The 19,278-nt window shown below is 35.2% G+C and overlaps 1 protein-coding gene across 8 annotated transcripts in view; it reads left to right on the plus strand.

The window, feature by feature from the left end:
* Positions 1-19,278, plus strand: part of LCORL (ligand dependent nuclear receptor corepressor like) — an 80,593-nt gene that overhangs the window by 56,096 nt on the left and 5,219 nt on the right. For 4 of the 8 annotated variants that reach the window (XM_053940250.1, XM_053940254.1, XM_053940253.1 and 1 more), the window contains exon 7: positions 2,722-7,555. The exons of 1 other annotated variant lie outside the window; for it this stretch is intronic. In XM_053940250.1, the coding sequence (XP_053796225.1) occupies positions 2,722-7,555 (4,834 nt within the window). Of the gene's footprint in view, positions 1-2,721; positions 7,560-19,278 lie in introns of those variants that run through there. 3 more of the 8 variants (XM_053940251.1, XM_053940252.1, XR_008430454.1) reach the window with 2 other exon arrangements.

Here is a 19,278-nt window from a genome sequence, read left to right on the forward strand (position 1 = left end):
GGTTTGGAGGAAGTGTGCAGTTTGTCAAAGTGATAGGTCTTCCTTCTATGAAATTGTTGCTTAAGCCTTCTATCCTGAGGATAGTCTAAGCTACAGTGTGACAAAAATTTAAAGAAATACGAATTTCTTTAAACTGAAGCATAATTCCATAGTTGTATTGAAAAGCTACTAAAACTTAATATGTTTAAATATATTGACATCTCTACAGGGAGACGCTTCAAGGAAAATGTGTTGCTTTAATGCTTGAATTTGTTGGTATAGTAAGTTCTGCTCCCAAATGGTGACTGAGTAAGAGCTCCATGTGTCTGTACAAGCTCAGACGATCGTTTGGACTGTGGTACTATCGCAGTAGAATAGATGAAAGTTGTCTGTTGTCTGTCAGCTTTAGAAACTAACTCACGTTAAGGGAAAGCAGATTAAAGATGTCATACAAGGGTGGATAATTGGAAAAGAAATTGTTTTAGCATAATGTCTGTGATAATCAGAATACTGCTTTATACAACAGATTGATCTCCACATAGCAAATTCAAAACAGCTTTGAGGCCTGTGGATGATTTGGTTGCTCACTTTGAGAAGACTGTAAGGCTCCAGAAGTTTCTTCCACCAGTGAACAGACTTTAAATAGCAGTTATGGATACAGGTCCTCTATAGTTAAGGCTCTCCAGTGAAGATATAGACACACCTTGCAAGTCTAGACAGATAGAAAGGTACTAGTTTAAAAATTCAGTCTAAAAATTGACTGTGCTATAGCTATCTTTTTAGCAAATTAGTACTTAACAGATTTACTCTGATTTACAAACAGAATATGGAAGATGAAGGCCTAGTGGCATTTTGATTTTTTGGTTTTTTTATCTGGCCTTTCAAAACATTAATTAAAATCATGGTGGTGAGGAGGGCAATTACCTTTTATCCTTAATTGTACTATTAGAGTAAGCTTTATTTTTACAAGGGTAGTGATTTTGATACCTTGTGACTCCTGAATTTGTTGGAGTAACAGACTTTTCTCAGTGTAGTGGCATTTCAAAAAGAGTCAAATCCTGACACTGGCATTCCCTTGAACAATGCAGGTTTTATTTTAGATTGCAAGTGCAAAGAGGTTTTGGGTTTTTTTTTCTTTTTAAGACTTAATAGTTTCAGATTAAATATCGCAATTTCAACTAATACCATCACAATTATTTTATGCCTTCATGAGTTAGTATCATCTAGATGCTTGATTTTGAATGTATACCATTTCATACAGAATATTACAGGAGGAGAAAAAAAACATGAAGAATTATTATGCACAGTTGGCTGGTTTTAAGCTCTAAACTTTAAAATCTGTCTAGGACAATAAAAATACAAGCTTGCATGTAATAACTTCCAGTAAGAAACTTGAAGCTAAAAGTTATTATTGATGCTTATAATTTTGGGTATGACTTAATTAATGAATAGATAACTATATTTAAATACAGCACATTAAATTTTAAATATGCTTGTTCATTGATCAGTACAGTTGTAAAAAAAATCAAAATTAATTTTAAGTACAGGCTTAAATACAAAAAAATTACAGGGGATAATAGCAGGGAAAAAAAGTTAGTGTCATGTTCAGAGTTTGGTGATATGTTTAAACTATACATACTTTTCTAAAACAGAATTCTTCCAACATTTTCTGCTCATGTAATTGGTTTCAGTAAAACATTTGAACTAGGTGTTAACTATCTCTTGATAGTTGCTATCCAGCATAAGGATTTTGTATTTAATTGAAGAAATACCTGTATTAATTTCTACCATGGAAAATTTTCAGCTTTTCAGTATAAATGATTGATTAGGTAAGTAGTGACATTAGTTTTAATAATTTATAAGAAATTGATTAAATAGTTAAAGTAGTATTTTATAAGTTTTTTTTTAGTTAATACATTTCAGAACAAATGTTCAGCAGTCCATCGATATAGGCCTACCCTGTTTTAAGGATATTTAAGGGATATTAGCTTTTATCTTGGAAACTACTTATTCCAGTGGTGATTATCTCTTTTTCTGTTTAAGGAATCTGTGTGTTGCACACACGTGTGCGTTTAATATATTGCAATGAAGAGCATGTGATGCACCACTGCAATTTTTTAAAAACTGAAAGGGAAAATTTTACCTGAAAAGAGTGCTAGGCTATTTTTTCATTTTCTGTTAGCTTGTTAAGTGTTCTTTAAATATAGAAATAAAAATGTCTTTAGAAATACCTTTAAGTGTATCCTGAAGAGCACTCAGTACACTTGAGTATTTAAATATCAAAGAGTGGGATTCAGGAGAGATGGATCCATTCTTTCCTCTGCCACAACCTTGAACTTCACTCATTTACCTTCTCTGTGCCCCAGTTAGTGAAATGAGAGTAATACCAAGCTTGCCAGGTTCTTGGTGAGGTTTTCTTTCATTAATAGTTAAGATAGTTTGAAATACCAGGAAGTTAACATTGTTGTAATTACAGTTAGGTTCAAGAAGCTGTATTTCAAATTATTCTTTTTGCCTTTTAATTTTTTCATTATTATTTTTCTTAATGATAGTTTAGTGCTATCACTGATAAGATGCACATCATTGCTAGTGACACTTGCAAGTATGATTGAATACTGCAAATAGAACAGAACTGTTTTGTAAACATCAGGTTTTTAGGCTTGAGTTTAACCGTTATAACAAACATTAGATGTGGTGTTTTACTGTAATTTATATTTTGTTTTGATTTGTTTTCGTTTTCAGTTCAAGCTCAACAGCTGATGCAAATTCAGAGGAAACAGCTAATTTGGAAAAAGGAAAATCAACATTAAACAAAGTTTTGGAGTCTTTTTGTTCATATCACTGGCAACAGACTTTGGCTATGTTAAAATTCCTATTACAGGATGAAAATGTTCCTATAGTTTGCAGTTGCAAGCAAACACATTTGGTCCACTCTGAAACTCCCAGTTCCCTTACTGAAGAGGATGTTCACGTTCCATTTTGCAGTTGCAATGGACACATGCTGACAAAAAGGTGCTGTTTACAAAATCAAAGGCCAAACACTTGTTTACCACCTCTGTCTGTTTGTATTAAAGATTTCCATTCTTTGTCATGCCAAGCTGTAGCAATTGGATGTATTAAGACAATGGTGAACAAAGCATGTAGTTCTCCTAAGTATTGTGCTGACCAGTTGCAAAATTATAACAGGCATTCTGTGAAAGCAGCAACATGTACATATTCAGCTAAGGACTGTGACCTCTTAAGCAGCATTAAGTATTCAAACAGATCCCGCAGTCCATCACCACCTCCACTGTCACCTGTACACAGTAAGGAATTTGAATTGTCAGAAGGAATGGTTATGGACTTTCCAACTTTGGACAACAACAAGCTTGAAATATCCATCAACCAGCCTCCATCCCTCTTGCCAGCTGAAGGAAGCAAAGGAGAGTTTGAATATGAGGGTAAAACATGCAAAGGAAAAGAGATTGATTATTCTGATGGAGCACTGGGATCAGCAGACCAAGAAAGCAATGATGGTTATATGAACTCTGAGAAAGGTGAACATTCTGCTATTTTTCAAGATTTAATGGACCGCATTAATGAGAAGTTGAAATCAATAGACACTACAGATCTAGCAACAAATCTTGTAAAACTTTCTAGCAGTGACAGGGCACCAGAAAATGATGTCAAATTAGGAGACTTCATAACTTCTCTTTTGCATAATGCTAAGGCAAGTGATTACAGCTTTATGGAATTACTTCACCAACATGATAAACAAGTGGAAAATAAAATTATTCAGACAAGATTTCGCAAGCGTCAGGAAACTTTATTTGCAACATATAATTCTCCTGATTCACCAGTCATTCGACGACAGTCTTTGCAAATCAAGAGGGAGCTTGCAAGCCTTGATGAAACTCTTGTAAGAAAAAAGTCAATTTCTGAGAGAAATGCAAAGAAATCTACAAAAAAAATTGATAAAATGCATCCAAATAAAAGACATAGTTTTACTGTGATAGAAGATGAGACTTTGCAACATCTTGAAAGTAATCCATGTGTGAATTGTCAAACCAAACCAATGTGCTTTCCAGTACACCAAACAGAGTCTTTCGATCTACCTCTTACTAAATTTCAGACGAGCTCCAGCTTTTTAGTTCTTTCAGAAAACAGTGCTATTGCAGCCAGCCAGGCAAAACTCCCAAATACACAAGGAGATTGTGCAACCTTAAAAGAGACTGGTCAGATTCCTCTGAAGGATGAGAGTAATGAAATCTTGGGTAGAACTAAACGTAACATTGTGCCTCCTGGATGGTACTCTGTGTATGTAACAAACAATATCATGTTTAGAAAGTCATCCAGTACAAAAAAGTCCTTGAAAAGTTTGGAAAAAATGAGAATAAATAAAAATCTTCATGCTGAAAGATGCAGTGACATAAATATAAGCAAAATTATGAGAGACACAAATCTGCAAGTTGTTGTGGAGCGTTTAGAAGATACAATAAACTTATCCAGAAAGACTAGCAACTCATTGTTGGATAGTTACAAAATAAGCCAAAAATTAAAAGATAATGCTTATGAACAGGTTGTGAACCCAGCTACTAGAAGGGGCTTACCTTTCACTCTGAGCAAAATGGGATGCACAGGACAAAGCTTCCTTCCACATTCACATATGCCAAGCAGCAGTAAAATCAAAGCAATTTGTGTTGCATCAAACACACAAGAAACTGTTATAGATCAAGAAATTAATGATGGCCTTTTGAAATCTCTGACCTTTAATTCAAGCAGTTCAGCTTCCAGTAATGGGGACTTGCATGTAACTTCTGAAGCCAGGGAGATCTCATCTCCCTTAAACTACTCTAGTCCTATTAAGCTTATGTTTGTCTCAGAAGTTAACAGTCATGAAGGAGTCAAATACACTTTGACATCTGCAGCTTCATCTTCTAAGGGAAGCACAGATCTTTGTTTGTTTCAGGGGCACACAAATGCTTTGTTAGATAAACGTTGTGATTGCAGTGAAAATGATACTAAGGAGAGGTCAAGCTGTATTTATGCGGAAGCAGTTACAAGCTCTTGTCCAGTTGGTCAGATTAACATAAATGATTCAAAAAAAAATGATGAAGTTGTGGAGAAATCAAGTAGTAGCAATGAATTAGTTTTCAAAAGAAAACCTGGTAGACCAAAGAAAATAGGTCCTCAAGTAGTTAAGCAGGTTAAGAGACCCATTGGACGGCCTCCTAAACCAAAAGTAGACATGAGTGGAAGCACAAAACCTAGACCAGAACTTAGCTGTGGTGGTAAAAGTGTCAAGTCTGATGCAGCAGCAATGGAAGAAGTTAACAGCAATAAAAATATTACTGTGACAGTTGTTTTTGGAAGGTCAAGAAGAACTAAGAGACATGTTTCTGAAGGAAATCTAAATCTCATCAGCATTCTGCCCACACAACGTATTGATTCTAATTTTGCCAATGATCCCAGCAAAGCAAGACACAATGCAGAAACTGGAAATGCTTTGACTGAAACAGTAAAAGCCTTCCAGAATCCTTCTACTGAAAAGGAGGTCTTTGGTTATGACTATGTCAGGCCTATCAAGAGTAATCTGGCATCACCACATCCTTGCAGCAATGTTATACGGCAGATTAAGAAACCATTAACCACTGTTCGAAAGCCTGGCAGGCCAGCAAAAGTAAAAATTTCCGGCATATCAGTGACTGTCAGTAGACTTTCACCTCAGGAAAGAAAAGTGAGCATCAGCAATGGTTTGCCTCCTTTACAACAGCAGAATGTGTTAGAAAAAAACATACCACAGGAAAGAAAAAATCAACTGTGCAATAATATGGGTCAAGTGAAGAACATGCAGAAAGATTCTAGAGAGGATGGATCACACAATGTTAGCACAGCAGTGTCAAGAAAACGTGAAATTCCATCGAGACACTCTGCTAGAGACAGAAAACCTTCACTGCATTTTTTGCATTCATTAGCATCTTCTAGTACATTTACTTGTAGAAGTGCCTTACTACATAAATCTTACAAACTCCATTTGAAAAAAGCTAAAGAGAGAAAGGAAAAACTTACACAATCAAATCAGTGCATAGCATCCAGAGATACCTCAGAACAGAGAAATCCAGTAAATGCTAAAAAGGATCTTAAGGATGGTGGATTCGGGCCCATTAATGAGGTATCATCAGATCCCATTTTTTCGTCAAATCCCTCTCTCAGGTGGTGGCCTACTTCCACTTCAAGTGACACTTTGTTGGAAGAACTAAACAACAGATTTGAACAGATGACTAATACCTGGTTGAGAGTGGGGGGAAATGAGTTTGACAAATGTCAGTGTGAAAAAAGGGATCCCATTGGACGAGACTGTAATACTGAAATGCCAGACCCTTTAGACTCCTGCCTTGTAGAACTTGAAACATCGCCTATAAAAATGCTTTTCCAGAAAAAGTGTAATATGAATGAACTCTGCGCCTGGTTTATGCAAACTACAGAAACACAGTCTCTCTCTCTTGTGAGAAAGGCAAATGCTCGCAATCCCTTAGAAGTAGTTAGTACTAAAGAGATAAAGATGGAAACTAAGCAATCTGATCCTAGCACTTGCCCTTTCAGAAAGCACTTTAAAAAGTTTGCACTATCCTCCCCTTCAAAACCAGCAGGGAAATTGCAAATACTACATAACATGGTGAGGTCTCCAGTCTTAAGCATGAAAAGTAATTTCACTTTAGCCAGATTAAAAAGAAATGAATTTAAGAAGTTGCAGCGTGATAGGTGGGGACAAACAAAAAAGCTCTATAATCAGGCTCCTGGAGGCTGGAAATCAAAAAAGAAAAATCTACAGTTATTTTGCCAAAGCCAATTGTTTAAAAGTACAAGTGGGGAGACAAATGATGAAACACCCAAGCTGCAGGACAAAAATACGGTAGAAATCCAGCCCACTCAGACTTTGGTAGAGTCTCAGAATAGCCTCTTGCCAACTGAAAATGAAACCAGAGATGCATTTGTTCAACAGATTATGGGATCGTCTGACTTTAACCCACATCCTGGTTTAGCAAATATACTTAAGTCACATTCAGAGGCGAATGGAACAATTCGTTGCCAGCAAAATGTTAGAAAAGAACAAAGCCAAGATAAACTGTTTCAAAATACTTGGAAAGCCAAAACCTTTAAAGACTGTAGGATATTTCTGAAAAAAATCAACCATATTGAGCAGCACAATTCATTTAAGTTAAATAATGTCATTTATTCTCCTGAAGCTGTCGACAGTAAAAGCACTCAGGCCTATATGGAAGAAAAAAGACATCCTCTTTTAAGGTCCCATTCTACTAAACAAAATACATTAAAGAAACAAGAAAATGAAGTGGAAACATCTAAAGGATCTAATTCTTCTAAAGTGATTGAAAAGCTGGATGGCCAGTTTCACAGCAGAAAATTAAGTAGTGGTGTAAACCAGGACGATAATCCTGCTGGTAGTTCTGAAGGTCTTACTAGAATAAACAAAAGGAAAAGTCCACAATGGGAGACCACTGATACAAATTTAAAAAAAAGGCATAAGAGACAATCATGCAGTAGTGGACAAATGGCACCTTATTACCCAAAGTACCAAGTAGGTAAGTTATTGTTCCCCACTTCATCTTAAAATTGAAATCCTAAAGAATTGGACAAGTCAAACAACTAAGCACTTTTTTGTTTATTGCATGTTTCTCATTTTAATTTCAGAAAAGTCATGAAATCAAACATTGCATAACATCAGAATAATTCAGAAAGTGCAATTTTAAAATGTTTATGTTTTATAATTTTTTGCACCATTCTTTCAGCTCTGATAAGCTAAGCAATATAGTTTAGACAGACAAGAAGTCAAGTTCTGACATTCTGAAGTCAGTCACAACTGGCTATTGCCTTTAAAAGGAACGGAATTTCATTCTATTGTGTAGTTTCTCATAGTGTGAGGAGGAGTCAGCTATAAAATGAAGCATAAATCCAGTGCATTAGCATATAGCTGGTTTTAAAAAATTCTCATTTAATGATTTCTGTTACAAATCTGTAATAGTTTTGTAATTTTACAGTAAAAGATAGTATTTTGTACTTCTGGAAATTATTCAGTCAGAGACCCATTTTAGTATCCTTTCCATGCCAAATGAAATCTGCTGACTCTAAGGGGTTTGCACATTGAATCCTTACACAACAATTTAAAATGCAAAATTATTTTTCACAAGTACAATATACAGTTATTATGCTAAATACTTTGGCTTGGGATCTTTTTAGGCTAGTGTGAAATTAAATAATTTTTTTAAGATAGGTGTTTATAAATATATTGTAATACAACTGTGATCTCAGAAAGGCCATTATATTACTTAGAAAGAGGGCACATTTGTGTAATTATTTCTTCTGTTGGGTGAAGAGATATCCTTAAACAGAAGTCTTAACTAATTTCAACAAAATTACTAAGGTGTGAAATCCTCACCAAGTAAAACACAACTCCTGCAATGTGATTTAAATTACTGGCTTTGTAAAAACAATATTGTATTAGCTAATCTGATATATTGGCCAAATAAAAAAACCTTATTCAAAATATCAGAGCAAAATCTTAGGTCTTCCTTTGTATTCTGTCTTGTAAAAAAAGATCTCTGATAATAAATGGAAAGGTTAATTTAAGTTGTAATATAAACAATATAATGGCTCTTGTATGCTTTGTTTCTTTTGTACTTCATGTGATTATATAGAATTCTTCATATTAAGCTCATTCAGTATAACCCTGCTTTTTCCAAAGTGTAGCATTTTTTTATCTATAGACTACCCTTTTGTATTTGAATTCATTGATCTGGGGCCAAGCTCAACATAAATAATTTGTTTTTAAGAAGTTCAAACTTTGACACAAAATTGCTGTAAAAAAATAACTAGGAAAGGAAAGGATAGAACATATCCATTTCTGTATTACAAATGAAGAAAGAGCTCTCTCATACTTGTAACTTGTTGAGAAATTGTTACATTCCAATTATAATTATCTGTAAATGTTCTGTTTCTATGGTAATGCAAGACCTGTTACTGTGATACGGTCTCATGTTAGTTTTAATTGGGACTCAATTTTATCTACCTGATAACTTTCATCCTTTAGTTTTGGATTTTCAGGAAATCTGATAACTATTTTGATATTTTACATTACTTCATCTACAGTTTTTGTTATTTTCCCTTTTACTCATGGTTTCTCATATCAGTCATTGTCTTTAGAAAAGCTATGATAGGAAATTCATTGATAAAGGAAATGTTAAAAGACAAAGAATGATGATTCTGGAATTGTATCCAAACTTGTAACCCCAGATCTTTCTTAGGGGTACTATTGCACTATCAGAGGATTGTCTGATATTGGAAGGATGTCTTGTTTTGCTGTGTTGATTCCACATTGTGTACTCTTGCACCAGCCAAGGAAATCATACAAACATTTTTAGTCTGATACGGCTACTCTGTAACAAGAAATAACCTGATTTCTAGCTGTGCATGCATGTGACTTCAAACATAATTCCTGCATCTGGGAGTTTAATGCACATGAAAACATCATGTTTCGTTCATATGTTGTTTGGATTGTATTTTTGTTTATGTGGTATCATAAACTATATCATTGTTCTGTTGTCATGCTTGAAATGTTGCTATAGACGCACTTATGGTCAGTATTTGAAGTTTTTCTAAAACTTTTACGGATCTTGGGGTCTTACCAAATGTTCTTAAAGAGAGATGTTGTGATGCTGTTTTATTTGTGGCAGGTGGGCAGAATGTTGTTACCAAATTTTCTATGTACACTTGGTTTTCATTAGCATGTGCAAGCAGGAATAAACAATTGAATTCCTACAGCTCAAGTAGTGTTAAACAACTAGAACAAGCCATGCACTCATTGGAGCAACAGAAAAGAGTTAATTGCTTTTTCTCATTGCCTGTTGTATTCAAGATAAGGTGGCTGGTAGATACATGGGTCCATTTGATGTTTGTTGCTACTTCTGAACTGTTGCTTCCACAATGCTTATGATGTGTTGAAGGGCAGTTTCCTTTTACTCTAAATCCATCTTCTGGCAAGTTTTATTTCTTTAGCAACACTGAAATGCTATTATTCTCTGTTGTGCAAAGAAAGTTACATAAGCATGTTTTTAGGAAAGCATTTGTTTTCTTTTCACAAGGGTAATTCACTTGTAACACTGAAGTGCACATTAACATGCTTTGGACTTGGCCGAAAGGTTTCAAGAAAGCCAAGCTAAAATACAAAAAAATATTAATCCAACAATAAAACTGGGACATGTAAAATACTCCATTTTACAATCTTACAATGTACTGAATATTTTAAAAATCTGCTTCAGAGGATGTGGACTTCATACAGATGGAAAAGAGATTGTGAACCTTCAACAGTAGCAGGCAGAGCTGATATCACAGACCTATGCTCTTGGCCTTCCTATCAGGGTGGGAGTTTGCATACAAAAGCTTTTAAAAATCAATTTCTATCACTTAAATTTAGGATATTTTCATCTAACATGAACTGTCTAATTTTCGCCCTTACATTCGCTTTTCTTCAAGTAGTCTGGAGTTTTAGAACAGATCTATTGGATTTGTCAGCAGAGAATATGACTTTTCAATGTTAATTTTTTATTACATTTGAATGTGTTTTTTCTATTCTACCTTAATGAAATCAAGTTTGTGCAGTACTTGAAAAGAGAATTTGCTAATTTTTGTGGTCAAAGTTGGCTGCAAGAGTGAAGAATCATAACTATGAAAAGTTCAGTGTTGTGAGTCTAATTGGTCTCTTCATTGTGCACATAAAATAACATCTGTATTAACACTACAGACAAACATTTTCTTAAACTTAACTTCCATTACTGTAAGTTTGCTAAAAATTGGAAGGGAAAATTTTGTGAATTTTTTCTTACACATATGTGTTAGAATGGCTTTAATATTCCAGTATTGTTGCTTATTTGTCTCATGGTAGTGCAATCCAGTAATAATAAAGCTACAAATGGGGGAATCCAGTAATAATAAAGCCACACTTCCCTACTACTGTGAATGACCTAATGACAAACAGGATTGGTTTTAGCAGGTTGTTCAGCTTTCATGAAGGACCACATTCTACACCCCTAATGAATGACAAATTTGAAATACTGGGCTAGAAAAAGTGCAGAGGAGACATAGTGTAACAGTCATTAAATCTGTTGATTTTAAGAAGGCACTTTTCACAAAGGCTTTTCATCAGAGGGTTACTTGGCTCTAAAATAAATTTCACCTGTGATGCAGAGTAAGCAGATAGAAATTTTCATACCTGTAGTTGCCAGACAAGAAGTTAGCTTTTCACAGGCAGACATAAACCAAAGAGCATTAATAGAAATATAAGAAGAATATGAAATGAATGACTGTTCACAGTAAGTGAGCCATTTTTAATGCAGAAGTGTAAAAGCAGAAAGGTACACTTGATATGTAGTTGACTATACATGTGTACTAAATCCTTACTCATTTAATGAACTTATTGGTCTCTGCGTCCTTCCCCATGATGGAACAGCAGCTCCCATGCCACAGTCTAATGCTCCATTTTGTTTTACACTCTGGAATTCTACTTGCCAAATTACATACTCTTCTTTCCTTTTCTTTTTCTCATATCAGGTGATCTAGTGTGGGGTGTGTAGGTTTTGGGTGCCGTTCAGCTTTAAACTGCAGTTATTTGCATATTGCCTTAGAGTATGCTGTTACTCATCTTCTTTTGAGAGTTCTGAGCTAAGGATTTTTACTATTGCTTCTTTGAATAATGGACTTTTTTAAAGAACTTGGCTCTGAGGTCTTCAAATTGCTTTACCTGCTAGGATATGTAATTTGCTGTAACTTAGTGCCATGATCATTAAGCCTTTGTGTAGGATTTATATACCCAATTTTATACCTAAGCTGGGGTGATTTTTTCATCATTTTATTCAGTATTGTTTTGCTGTCTGTTTTTAATTTTACCTCTTCAAAAACTGAGAAACTCATGGGTATATTTTCCTGTTTGTCCTTGGTCCTGAGGAAATGGCTACATTTTTCAGCTTTCTTTAGGGAACTGGTAATACTACATAAATATAGACAATCTTCTGTCTTTCTTTGAAAGCCTTTTACTAAAAGAGAAAATAGCAGTTTTCCAAGGCCAGCACAGTGCTTTTGAAAATCTGACAAGTATATATCCTTTTAAAAATCCTCTCTACTGTTGAGAGTTCACGACCTTAAAGCAGAGCTTCTGTTGCTGTTAGACAGAAAAGGAGGGAAGTCAATCAACAGAGCCTGTGAAGAGGTAACCTGTAAATTAAGTATTTATGTAGTCTGACCATGACCAGAGCAGATTAATTTTGCTGAGACAATTCCACATTTTGGGGTTGAAAATAGTTCAAGAGAGATGCTGTAATTCACAGAGGCCTGTGTACTGTGCCTTAGTTTGCATTTCTCTATTGTTTATATGCTAAAGCTACTGCTGCTTTTCAGTTTTCACCACATCTTTGTAAAGTGTCTTACACTGGAATCTTCAGTTAATTACATTCAAAAAGTGCAGATTCTGGTTCCAAAACTGAGGGGGGAAATTTAAAATGGTGTGACAAGACTGGGTTGTTTGCATGTATTCTTGGGTAGATTTTCCTTTTCTAATTCATCTTTCATTCCTCAAAGGATAGTTTTAGTCAGACCCTTGATGGTTTGAAATCTTTTTCAGACTTTTAAGCCAAATATAATGGCACATTTATTCACTGTTCATCCTTTCACTTGTGGTGTCCTTTAATTTTGCTAGAATGTACAGTTGTGCCTTAAAGATATTGTTTAAACAACCTTTGATACTAGTAAAAATGTTTTTGTTATTTGGTAACTGGATGTTAATTTAATAGAAATAGTAATTTCACCATATTTTAAAGACAGTATTTTCTTATCAAAAGCCTTTTTCTCTGCAATGTTTCCTGTGGTTAACATGGAAAAGAAAGGCTCTCTAAAATGTCCTTGAATCTTGGGTGCCACTGAGAATGCTGTGTGTTTCTGAAAACTGTTGACAACCTTCAGGTTTTAATTAAGACATATTTTTACAATGATCAACAACTTTGATGGATGGATATATCTTTCAGATGGATATATCTGAAAGGAAATTGCTGTATACAAGAAGCCTAATATTTTAAGAGCAGCGTTTTGCCAATATTGCCGTGCACACCCCACTACAGCGTCACAGCTTGGCGGGTTTGCCCTTGGTGGCAGTCGGGGCAGTGTCCTGCTTCCTGTGCTCAATGTCATCTCAAATGTGGTGGTAGTTTGGGGTGTATGGTCTGGATAAACAAAGTTTATGTAGTCCTCATTAGCCATGTTTACTTCATAGTTATTTAAAGATTTTTATTATTAGGTATTTTGAAAGAAATTAGAGGAAGACGTTTGGAAATCAGAATTACGGATTTTACCAAATACAATTATATAGAAATGTGTGATACATAGACCTGTACCTGAATATATTTATACAGGGTTATGTGCTACCTGTGAACCTTTCTAAGGTATGATTTTAAGAAAAAATCACTTCTTTGAAAAACTGCAAGTAGAACCATGATTGACATGCCAATTGGGAAGTTATTTGGAATTTTTTACTTTGTTGCTCACAAGGGTTTTTTTAATAGTGCTTTATAAAAAAACTAGAAAAGTAATGCTTATTTCACTGCTAGTCAAATACAAGATTGAAATTATTGTAACTGAGTCATAATTAACATGTACTCCACAGTCCTAACCAGGTTAGGACTCAATGTTTTGGTTGTTTGCAGTGTAACTTGGTAAAATAATGTTGTTCTTGAGACACATCTCTCTCCATTGTCTCCTTTCAATGCATGAGGTATCATCTTGAAAACCATCTATGAAAACCACAGTTTTCACATCTCCTCCATCTGTTATTTCTTTTCTCCCATTGTTGGATTGCCAGCTTTCAGCAGACTGACTTAATTTCTCATCTAAATGCTCACTTTATACTACATTCTCAGTGTCTGATTTTTCATGAACTTTTTTTGTTAATTACTCACTTAATAAATCGGATTATCTGTGTTTTCCCTGCAGTTTTGTACCTTTTTGTAAAAAGTTGTGCACACTTCTTCAAGGAGGGTGGTGAGCCCAATTAGGATGTCAAGTCATTGCACATCAGCTCTGCTCCTGTAGTGAAAATTACACCCTTGCCATTGGCTGCCTCTTCCTGTGTTGGCTGAACTGCTGCTTTCTGTATCTCATGACACTTACTTGTGGTGTTGCAGCAGTACAGCATTGACTTGTGCTTCATCTGTGCTCCACGATAGCTGCCTGTGCCTTTGTCCCAGCAGTGCCTGTCCTGCACTGGTGCAGCACCGGGCTCCTGCCGAGCTGTTGTTCATTTCACAACGTTGCTGTTGCTCCTTTTGTTTATTCAGACCCACGTCTGAGCCACGGTTCAGACCAGCCAGGCCATTGCACTCTGGTTATTCCACATTTCTCTGCATCCTGCCTTCATACTTTGCTCTCCTTTAGTACCAAACTGTAACTGATTCTCAGATCATGCATCAGCTTTCCTTTTATCCTAAGCTGTGTGTTTGTGAGTGCCAAAGGATATTCTACAGAAGACAAGTGCAGCCCAATTTTATTCCTGTTTTGATTTTTTACTACGTTTCTCATTGTGTACTTTGGCTAATCCATTCTGTCTTGTCCATACACCTGTCAAGATATTTTTAATAGCATGAGCAAAATGTCAGTCAGCTTTTGTCACAGATTTCTTCAAACCCAGGTATGGAAATTCTTTTGTAAAAAGCCATACCAGATTTTTAATCCATTTTTTTCATATTGAAGACCAGGTAATTTATTTTTTTCCTACAGTGTAGAGATATGTCTTTTCCAAGATCAAGATATTTAAGCAGATTTCATCTTCCTGTCTCCATGCTTTTGGGCCAACAGCTGAATGCTTTATAACTCTAGACAAGTTACAGTTTCTGCTGCCACATTCATGGCAAATTGCACATTCTGTTCTTGTGGGACAGGTCAAGTAATTTTTGTTTCTTTGCATTTTTTCATAAGTGAAAGGGGACCATTTTTTGAGGCTGATTCCTCTCATGTTCCAGACATCAGTAAAGGCGGTTTAGATTATTCTTCAATTTCTTTGGAGTACAAAAAATGGTATCTCTTGCTGTGTCAAGAGTATGTAAACCTTTAGTGAGAAACTTCATGATTTATGGAGGCAATGTCCCCTTTTCTGTATTCTATTCTTTTGTTTCAGTCTGTCTAGGTTTTACTATTTGATTTGTCTTTGCAACAGCAGAAGCTCACCTGACTTACATCTGCTTTATTGGTTCCTTACTTCAGATTCAATTTAGCCACTTTCTTTCAGTGGCTGTGCCACTCACCTACTCTCCATCCTCCACTCACTGCCACATGCTCCCTTCTGTCTTCACTTCTGGGCATCCATAAGAGGAATCTGCTTCTGTATTTTATCATGGTTTATTTATAAGTGGGGCAGGTATCTTAATTTGACTGCATCTCTTTCTTCAGTTAAGATCAACTTTAGACCTACTTTTCTTACTTCATGTATACCAGTAGAAATGGCCTTAAAATTAACTTAGGACTAAAAATACTTTTAGAAGAGTAAGTCTGGATTTCTGCTTGGTTTGGGATGTTTTATGTCAGCTGTCAAGACATCAGTGAGTAATGTGACTACAATCAGGTTTTTCCAAGCAGGTCTTATGTAGGTATTCTTATTCTTTGTTTTCATTTTGTAGCTCAGGGTAGCATATTTCTAAATTTATGATTCTGCTAGGAATTAGAATAATGAGGCTTTCACATTTCATATTAAAATGCATGCATACATGAAAATTAAGATGTTCAGGGAAGTCAGTCTTTTCAGATGGATCTTGTCACAGGTTCCTGTTACCTAAGGTGTGGATTTCACAAATACTCAGAGATTATATTTGATATTTTACTGATACAGGCCTGGCCTCCAAGCTTTCTTATTTCAAACTATTGAAATCTTGGTCTGAACAATGGATTATTTCCCTATACATGAAATGGAAACCTAGCTGAAAAAATCTTGTCTAGAAGCTGTAAAAAATGACTTAAAATATTTTTCTTTCAAAATAAATTCTTATTCTCACTTGAATTATGCTCTCTTGCCCATGTGTAAAGTCTTTCATTTTGAATGCAGGGTAAATTTTAGGGGGAAAAAACTACTTAAAAGTTAGGCTTCAGTGTTTTTATTGGGGCACTTAGCATAATTTTCAAAACATTCAATAATAATAATTTATTTTTACAATTTAAGAAATTTATTTACAATGCAAGTGAATATTTAAGAACTATACTTAAGCTATATATAGGTATCAATTCTTAAAATTTGGTGGTTGTTGTTACCTGTCTTTCTAGTTTAAAGTTCTTGATGTGTGTTTGAATAAATTCTCTTGTTTATCATATTTGTTGCTGACATTTCCTATTTATCAGTTTACTACTTACAGCTGGTTTTAAATTACATTTAAGTAGTAGAGATCTCAGAAAAGGAAATTACTTATTTGCAAATTGCTGTTTGACCTTCCTTAATTCAGAAGTCTGGTGGATTTTAAACCACCCAGGGACTGTCTCATCATATTTCTGAGATGATCTCTCTCCATAACATAATTGCATTTATAATGTCAAAAAACTATTATGGATTAAAGATTTGAGCTCAAGTGACAGGACTTCCATAGCTGCATTCATCCCAGCACTTGAGATGGAGGCATTGTGCTTCCTCAGAACAGCCTGAACCAGAAGCACACACTGTTCTGAACCTCCAACCTCACCTTATTGCACCTCGTTCCAAACCTTTTATAATTATGATTAGGTAGAAAAAAAATAGTAAAAGCTTTCAGTGGTGCTCATCTGCACAACAGATGTTTAGGGGTTTTATTTTATTTCCATGCTGCTAACTTCTAGTAATAACTAGAAATTAGTTTTCTTTCAGGGAACTGATGATCAGAGGAAGGCTTGTTTCATGGCGGTGCCTGGAAGCTAAGAATTCATTATGTTCATCATCATATTAATGATGCTGCCTTTCAACTGTTAGAATCTTAGCTGCTTTTTGTTACCAAGATCTTTTAAGACAGTATGCTATGAACAATTTGAGATCATAGGGTTATTTTTTTTTCTTTAACAGGTTATGTACTATCATCATTAGTAAATTGCACCCTAAACTTTTATTACTTCTTCATGCCCACTTCAGAGACAGCTTACATTAATATTCTACTTCCTTGTTCTTGAAAAACCCTGTGCCTTCTGTGGAGTGGTAAAGAATGTTATTGCTATTTAGACCTTTCAACATATATTCAACCCTGCCCTGTATTTTTGGGAGCCATTAGAATGGAGCTCTGTACTTCCATGGCTGTGCAAGCCTGATTAATTTATTTTTAAAAAGAGATTTAGTTCCTGAATTCTTCAATGAAATTTCAATTTAAACCTTTTGTGTTACGTATGATCTGTTGTGTGTAATTTTCTGAGGCTGACTGGTTTTGGGGAGAAAGTTATGATATTTCTCTACCTGAACTCTCAAACTGTTGCCATCCACTCCACTTGCCAAATGTTTACCTGAGAATGGAACCATCTGCTGTTCAGTGTTACTGCTGTGCTATGGTCTTTGAAGATGAAGTACCAATGATAAGCACTGTGATCTAATTTTGTCTCTGTGCAAGTTAAACTTAAAGCTTGAACAGTGTGTTGGTATCTCAATATATAGATTCAGAAAAAAGCTACCAGTTAGTAATGCTCTTTCACTGACAGGCCAAGAGTGCTCACAAATTCCTAGTTGCCTCTTCTTGCTGCCCTTCTCATATATTTTCTATGTATTTCATTCATATTTCCTTTTTTTTTTCTTTTTTTTTTCTCAAACCAAGAAAACAACTCTGAGTTAGTCTGAAGAGCAAAATAAACTTTCCACCATAATTTCAGTCTGGGATTATGGCTGGTTCTGACTTCTCACCCTGTCTTTTTGTCTCCATTCAATTCACCTCCCATCTTGGTATGTTGTGCTGTTTTGTTTGTCTTAGCACTCCAGCTGTGTTAAACACAGCTCTTATATCTAACTTTTAAGACTCCCTGAATATTGTTTATTTTCCCATCTTGCTTTGATTGATTTCCAGGGCATTTTTTTTTTCTCTCTGATTCCTAAATGAGATTCCATCCACACAGCTGAAATATGTTATTTTATACTACAATGAGAGTCCAGCTGGTAAATGGAAATGAGACATGAAAATTTTCTTTATAGATTCCTTTGCTGCTGGGTTTTGGCATTGTGGAAAAAATAAGTTTAAATTTTAGAGACAATCAGTCAGACTATGCATGCTTGGTTTACTGTCTTTTCAATGTATATTACATTACCAAATCAGTCTCTGTTGGAAGTCATACTGAGGCTACTGTAGTCATTGTAGATTTTAACTTGGTGTATTCCACTAGTTCCTTTTTTGAGAAATTGTTCGAGCAGAGTTTGTACAGAGAACATATTTTTAAATTCTGCTAAAGATTTACTGTTTCTACTCAGTGTTTTTGAAATATTTCTGTAAAAGCCTCGAGTCAGTGCTGTGTGTCACAGATGCTTTTATGCATTCCAAGCTACCAGTCTGCAATCACTGCTGGCAGTGTTTAACAAGTGCAGTTTGCAGAATTTCTGTCAGACAGGAGGGTAAGAGCCAGTTTGACCTTGCTCCAAAATAGTGGGGAAGGAGATGTTCTTGTCTGTAGGTGTTGCAAATGACTTAGAGAAACATAGCCCTGCAGTGATACTTTCATAGCTGTTTTACAGCACACAGCATTGATGGCAGTCTCTGATGGGAAATGCTGAGGACTGACCTAATAGATAAGAGATATTTTTACCCATTCCTACTTTTTTCTTTTTCCTACTTTTTTTAACATGTTGTGACAGATTAACTCAGCAAATATATGGACTTGAGCTAGCCAGGTTTTGTTTTAACTTTATAATTTTCATAAAACAACAACAGGTGTCAAATATCCTGTTTTCCAGAATAATGTGGCTTGAAACTGCAGAGAAAATAAGCAGATCAAAGAATATTGTTTTCCTTTTGTACTTGGCAGCCTCAAATTTTCTGGTGTTGCTCTCCCATCCTGCTATTAAAAATCAGTATTTATAATAGTATAATGATGATTTGGGTAAAACTAAAGAACGAAATGTGGATTTTCAAACAAAAATAGTTGTATTCAGGCAGTTTTAACAGAAAGTATGCAAAAGAACAACGTTTTCTTTAGCACTTACAAGCATGGGGAGGCCACTCATTGCTTACTTTAGTAGAAGGCTGAATTCAAACTTCTCTATTTGTTCCTTTTTATTAAATGATAGGA

Source organism: Vidua chalybeata, chromosome 4 (assembly GCF_026979565.1).
Source record: "Vidua chalybeata isolate OUT-0048 chromosome 4, bVidCha1 merged haplotype, whole genome shotgun sequence".
NCBI lineage: Eukaryota > Metazoa > Chordata > Aves > Passeriformes > Viduidae > Vidua > Vidua chalybeata.